This window comes from Lampetra fluviatilis, chromosome 42 (assembly GCF_964198595.1).
Source record: "Lampetra fluviatilis chromosome 42, kcLamFluv1.1, whole genome shotgun sequence".
NCBI lineage: Eukaryota > Metazoa > Chordata > Hyperoartia > Petromyzontiformes > Petromyzontidae > Lampetra > Lampetra fluviatilis.
In genome coordinates this window covers 9615941-9622713 of record NC_136316.1, presented here as the reverse complement: position 1 = coordinate 9622713, position 6773 = coordinate 9615941, and the positions used below count along the sequence as shown (strand labels likewise).

General features: G+C 46.3%; 1 protein-coding gene across 1 annotated transcript in view; it reads right to left on the bottom strand.

Moving 5' to 3' along the window:
* Window positions 1-5315: 5315 nt before the first annotated feature.
* LOC144946706 (ran-binding protein 9-like) overlaps window positions 5316-6773 on the bottom strand; it is a 76418-nt gene continuing 74960 nt past the window's right edge. Inside the window, exon 13 of the mRNA XM_078875814.1 lies at window positions 5316-5483. Within this exon, the coding sequence (XP_078731940.1) occupies window positions 5466-5483 (18 nt within the window). The 3' untranslated portion in view covers window positions 5316-5465. The remainder of the gene's footprint in view (window positions 5484-6773) is intronic.

The window sequence follows — 6773 nt, the reverse complement described above, 5'->3', positions numbered from 1 at the left end:
CCCCCACCCCACCCCCACCACACCCCCACCACGCTCGGGCCAACGCGCGCGTCCATTGGTCACTGGGGTGGGGGGGGCGGAGCCGTCCCGCGGCTGCTGCCAATCAGAGGCGCGAGAGCAGAGACGAGCGCGCGCCACCGGCCGAGGGGCGGGGCCACAAGAAGGCGGCTCTGCCAATCGCAAGGCGAGGATCACTGTCTACAGTTGCATCATTGAATTCGTGTTAAGTCGCTCAAATAGCCACGAGATTGAGTCAGTCTGTAAGTAGTCACACAGGTTCCTCGGGCATGACCAACACCTACTAATGTTAACTCCATAATATATTTTTTAACACGTAGGCTTTCGCGACCCATGTTATTCATAGTAAAATTTATTTTGGGTTAGATCGCGTAAATATAAATTAAGCCAAGAATGTCTGTGCCGCCCGTGACGTCACTCCACGTCGACCAGCCCCCCTCATTAATAATCATGAACAGGTTACGTTCTATTTTGATTTAAAGCTTTCGTGACTGCAGGGATTCATATTCTTGGTTCTTTCGGTAAAGTCACGTAGAAGGGAAATAATAAAAGAATAATTCAATTTAATGCTTATTTTTATTAAAAATATATAAATTTTATTTTTATCATTTTACTATTTCCCTTCTACGTGACTTTACCGAAAGAACCACGAATAGGTTGTTACGTTCTCCAAATGGACCCCCCCTCATTAATAATCATGATCGGGTGACGTCACTCCGCATGGAGAACCCCCCCCCTCATTAATAATCATGAGCAGGTGACGTCACTCCACATCGAACAGCCCCCCTCATTAATAATCATGAACAGGTGACGTCACTCCACATCGAACAGCCCCCCTTATTAATAATCATTATAAGATTACGTCCTCCAAGTAGACAACCCTGCATTCATATTAATTAGCGGGTGACGTCACTCCACATGGGGGGCCGAGGCGCCTCCTCCCCCCTCCTCGGCGTCAACTCACATCCCTCACTACAAAGGCAAGAACCCTCACGTCACGTGATCTCCGTAACACTATTGAGACATCAAAGTAATAAGGACGTCATGATGAACAAAGGATTTTAATCTTAAAATGAAATAGGTCTGTGTCACCGCGCCCTCACCAATTGCCCGCGAGTGGATGCAATGAATATATCACGTTCGCGCTCTGCTTTTCGCTTGCAAGTTTCAGATTTACTGCAATACACCCGTCCTTGGACGGGCAAAAGGCGAGTTAGTAAGTGTTGTTGGTTTACTCGCCAACACACCGGTGTGTTGAAGTCGTACCTAATTGGCACTTTCTGTTCACGTGACAAATCTTACTGGTTGGCTGTCAGGTTGTGGCGGGTTAATGACACATTTAGACTTAAATTTTGACATCTTGACTTAAAGCTTTCGTGACTGCAGGAATTCATATTCTTTGAGTTTTTCGGTAAAGTCACGTAGATAGAAAAAATAATAATAAATAATACAAATATCACGAAGTCATATGACTTAAGTCATAATGGGCTGTGATGTTCCCAGCTTACCACCTTCCCATGTTAGTTGTTATTTTCAGCTCTCTGATTTTTTACATTAACAGATAAAATTTCTCACGAACATAGCTACCTCGCACCATCCTCGAGGCTGCTGCTTCACGATCTCCCATTAACATGCTATTCTCTCACATTAACACGCTAATCTCTCACATGAACATGCTAATCTCTCACATGAACATGCTAATCTCTCACATTAACATGCTAATCTCTCACATTAACATGCTAATATCTCACATTAACATGCTCATCTCTCACATTAACATACTCATCTCTCACATTAACATGCTCATCTCTCACATTAACATGCGAATCTCTCACATTAACATGCTAATCTCACATTAACATGCTCATCTCTCACATTAACATGCTCATCTTTCACATTAACGTAGCCACCTTGGCGCACTCGCCGTGAAGGAGTCTCGGCGATTTTGCATTGACATGCTAATTTCTGCCTGGTAGCCCTGTGATTGGTGGAAAGCCCAACACCGCCACCGCCATGGTCGCTGCCCACCACTTGCATTGGCATTGGCTGCTGACATTTGGGCTACGCCCATTTCAAACCTTTCTTAGCAGTCGTCTTTAGAAGCCAACCCCACTTTTCCTGATGACGACCTCTTGTGTTGCGATCGAAACGTTGTGATATTTTTATTATTTTTTATTATTCTTTCTATCTACGTGACTTTACCGAAAGACTCAAAGAACCTATCTTACGCGCTCTAACCAAAAATAACTTTATTATGACTCAATAATACATGCTCTTGATGCCCGCATTAGTGAAATTTAGACTTGTGAGATTGCAATAACAATTTCAATGTCTTCTTGGTTCTTTCGGTAAAGTCACGTAGAATTAAAATAATAAAATAATAAAAATAAAACATAATATAATATTATAATAAAATAACATAATATAATAACATAATATAATAAAATAATATAATATTAAAATAACATAATATAATAATATAATATTTTATTATGTTTTATTTTTACTATTTTATTATTTCAATTCTACGTGACTTTACCGAAAGAACCAAGAAGATGAATCCCTGCAGTCACGAAAGCTTTAAATCGAAATTTCAATGTCATGAAACGCCAGGGAATTTGATCAGTTTGGACCATGTGTAGAGGTGTTATGGGAGGGCAAACAAACACACTGGGCGTGGTTATGCCCATACGCCAAGAGATGCTTACATCGACGTCCGCACCGTTGAGCCTGGGGGGCTAACACGGCGCTGGGATCCCCCGCGGCCCCACCCCTCAGGGGGGAGTGGCTATATAAGGCAGTGAGCCGGAGGGCTCGGGGTTCAGTGTTCAGCTTTAACCAGCAAAGCAAGAAGACCGGCTAGATAGGCCCTGGGACTCCCCTGGATCGCTGTCCTTCTCAGGACCGACCAGGGCAAGACAGTGGCGTGGCCCCGAGAGCCCAGAGCCGATGTTCTTGTAAGAGCCGGTCTGGGGACTCAGGGTGCCGTAATCCCAGCTTAACCAGAGCTGGGTCAGCTAGCCTCCCCTAGCCCTGTAGTGGAGGACCTAGGAGTAGGCTAGCCGTGACAGAGATTGTGTGATCTCCCTGTTAGACGGGTGAAGGGGCCGATACCCCTTCGAGTGTTGTATATCTCGGCCTGTAATATACACTGTGGTTAATAAATAAGTCTGCCTCCGACTACGTCGTCCAAGTCTCCTGGAACCTACTACACATGGAACATCGAATCGCGCGATCATTCGTCTGAGTGCGCCTCGTGTTGTGGCTGTGGGAAAAGAAAAACGCTCCTCGAAGACACCGGCGGAAACCATCAACTGCATCAGAACATGGACAGGGCGATGTGCGTACATCTCCTTCATGAATGGAAAAGCCAAGCCACAGGAGTGCGACTGTAGCCATGCAACCCAAACAATGCACCGTACAGTCAACCACTGTAGAGTCTGTGCTCCTTCAACGGAGGAGGAACAGCAAAACGACACGGACTCTGTACTGAATCCCTCTCGTCGACATTGGCAACTAGCTCCTGAACATCTCACTGCCATACGCAGGACTAGAATAGAATACATGTTCAAGATTCCGGGGCGCGAATCATTCTACGAATTTATCGTGTTTCCTTTTTACGCAAATTTTTGTTTAGTTTCCCATTTCTATGCATCTCGGTTGTACAATTTTCATTTCACGAGCCAAATGGAACATTTCATTTGCAGACTCTACTTTTCATGAATGTAAGCGAGGTATTGTTGTTACGCAACACAGAAGCCCTCTCGTCGTGGCCAGCAGACCTCGGCATTGGCACGTAGCTCAGGAAGATATTTCTGCTGTCATCATACGCAAAAATAGAAAAGTGAGACAGTTATACTTCAGTTGCTTTGGCGATACAAACTACTGCGTTTGTATGCAGTAGCATAATTTATAACAACTGCATCACACAGCACTGTTCAATTCGCAAACACGGAGATGCATAGCCTAAGATGGTTTCAGGCAATTCATGAGCATTTACACGCGTGGGGCAAAGCCGGGGTGCTCGGAGAAACCCCGCACGTGCGAGGGGGCAGCACTATATCCCATACAAATAGGACAGATGATGTTAGTCCACATTTTGCCGTACCGGCTTTTCCCGGTGAATCATGTGTAGTGACTGTGCTTGTCACTGTATGGTGCCGGGGTTTACGAAGCCACGGCGGGTAATGTGTTGTCATTATGGGCAGCCCGAGTTACGGGATGTAGTACCACCAGCCCTAGTGGGGCTTGGGTGAGCGCTGGTCAGCGCGGAGGCACCGTGCGGCGCGGGCTCCCGGTGAGGGAGCGAGAGGGAGCGTCAGCCAGCCAGGGTTACCTTGGGGCACTATACGCTGGTTGACCCGCTGACACGTGACCGGATGATATTGGAGGGGGGCCACCGGTGGACGGGGGCCGGGGGCGGTCACGTGGTACAAAGGAGCTCTCGGGAACCTTCGAGAAGGAGCCCGAGAGACCTGGAAGGTGGTCGGGGCGAAGGGCGGAGCCAGCCCCAACCCGGGGTAATATAACGGGCGCCCCGTAAGGAGCTCGGGGTTCTTCGTGTGCTGGTGTGAAGAAGATCCACGTCGGGGAGAAGAAGCCTCTAGCCACGTGGTCCGGGACCCAGCTCGTGGTCCTTGCCGGGATAGCGAACCGTGTCTAGTACTACCGTAGCGTGGCTAGATGGGCATTCGAGACCCGAGTGTAGAATGTGTTATGTTACGTACCGTTGTGTAAATAAATAGTGTTGCTCCTAAGATAACGTCTGCGACTCAGTTTGACTCACTACACATGGAATGGGCACCTTCTCGACATCCACGGGCAGAAGGGAGTTTCACAACACCGTCTGTGCGGCGATCCACCCACCCACCCTCGCTGCTGCTGCTGCTGCCTCCACAGCGCTGGATCACGGGCAGCAGCCACGTGCAGCATCAGCAGTGTCACCACCGCTGCTCGGCTACTCTGCTCAAACTCGCGAAACGTCACTGCGGTTGTCACAAACAGCGAGATGGGTGTTGGGCCCTTGGCCTCCAATTGTCAAAGACATGAGTTCCCATTTTCGTAATCGTGCAACAATAAAACGTTTGTAATCCACGAACAGCTGGTCACAGAATCATGGACAAAATAATGTATGTTGAACTTCTTTCGCACCGTACGTAACCAACCGTGTTTAATTGTAAGTGCAAATATAGTGAGCGAATAGCATGCAAACCTTGTTAAATCAATTCTAGGTTCAACAATCACCGGTGAACGAGGTGTCACTCTCACACGACCAGCAGAGACGTTTTAATTGGCAGTCTTTTTTTTATTACAATGCCATTCGTGTACACGCAGAGGGTGCAGGGGAGCGACGCACGCACGCACGCACACACACACGCGCGTATTTCTTCAGTCCATGTATTGAAGTGGGGGGGACGACTCCAGCGAACGGTGCAAAAGCAACCGCTTCAGTTAACTCGCAGAACCTATAATGTACAACAGTAATAATAAGAGTAACACGGTTGTATGTTTGTCGTTTTTGATTGTGGAACCAAAACACAAAACCCAAAGCACACGCGGGTTGCCCGTGCGCCAGGCACGCACTACTGCTGTCTGCTGAAATTCACCATGTCAACGTGTTAATTACGCGGTCAAAGTAAATAGGAAATAATACAGGAAAAGTTATAGCATCACTAACACTACACGTCATCCTTGACACCATTTACATTTTTTATTTACGTTTTCATTATTTGTAAATGTTGCTTATGCTTTTATAAATATCCTGCATGTTAAGGTGTTCTTCCAAACTGATAAAATACAAGTCAGCAATTGTTTTACAACTCTTTAAGATTTTAAATGTAATATTTTTTTCATTTTGTTTGATATATTTTTGTATGTATACATAGAAATAAAGTGTGTAGAATTTTGACGATTAAGTGCATATACCATCGGCAGGCAGGATGACTCCGCCGTCTAGAATTGGGGCAATGTTTTGCTGCTCCCGCGCCAAGGGCCGATGGCCGCTGCTTTCCAGGTCTATCGCGTGACACCTCGTCGAAAAGAGGGGGCCACCGATTGTGAATGATTGGCCCCCCCAAAGTGCGATTGTTCTACGGGTGCCTAGACTCTAAAGCCTCTGGGGTACTGGGTCGACCAGCTGCTGGGTGTGATTTGAGGTCCGATTGTTAAATCTGTGCCACATTAAAAAAAACAGACAGAGCGCAACGGACTACCACAGCGAATCAAGAGCGGCGTTTTCAACGTTAACGTTCTACTCAAATAAACGACGAAGTGACATTTTGGAATTTGTGTTTTCAATCGATATTTTTAGGCGCAGTTTTAGTTTTTCTGGACAATATTCATTGAAGGAACGTGCATCGTCGAGCTTATGTTTTGTTTGTATCTTCTAAAAAGTGAGAGGTTACGAGAGCCAGGATTATACAAATGTGCGCCCCGGAAGTTGGTTGTGGAATTCGTGTTCAATTTATTGTCCTTCCTCTGCACCTCCGATTATCACGGTGGACTGCGTGCGGTGCGACAGAAGTTCAACGCACATGTACATTTGTTTGCAAAGAGCCTGAGCCTCGAGTGCCACTGAGAAGGGGAGAGACACCAATGTCACTGCTGAAACACAATCTGCCATTATACCCACACAGGGTGACGCACATGTAACATCGGGATGGGGGAAAAAAACATCCCTTCATAAACTGTATTCTTTCATTGACAACGGTATTGTTTTAGTCGTAAAATGAAATGAAAAATATTGAGGTTTATTT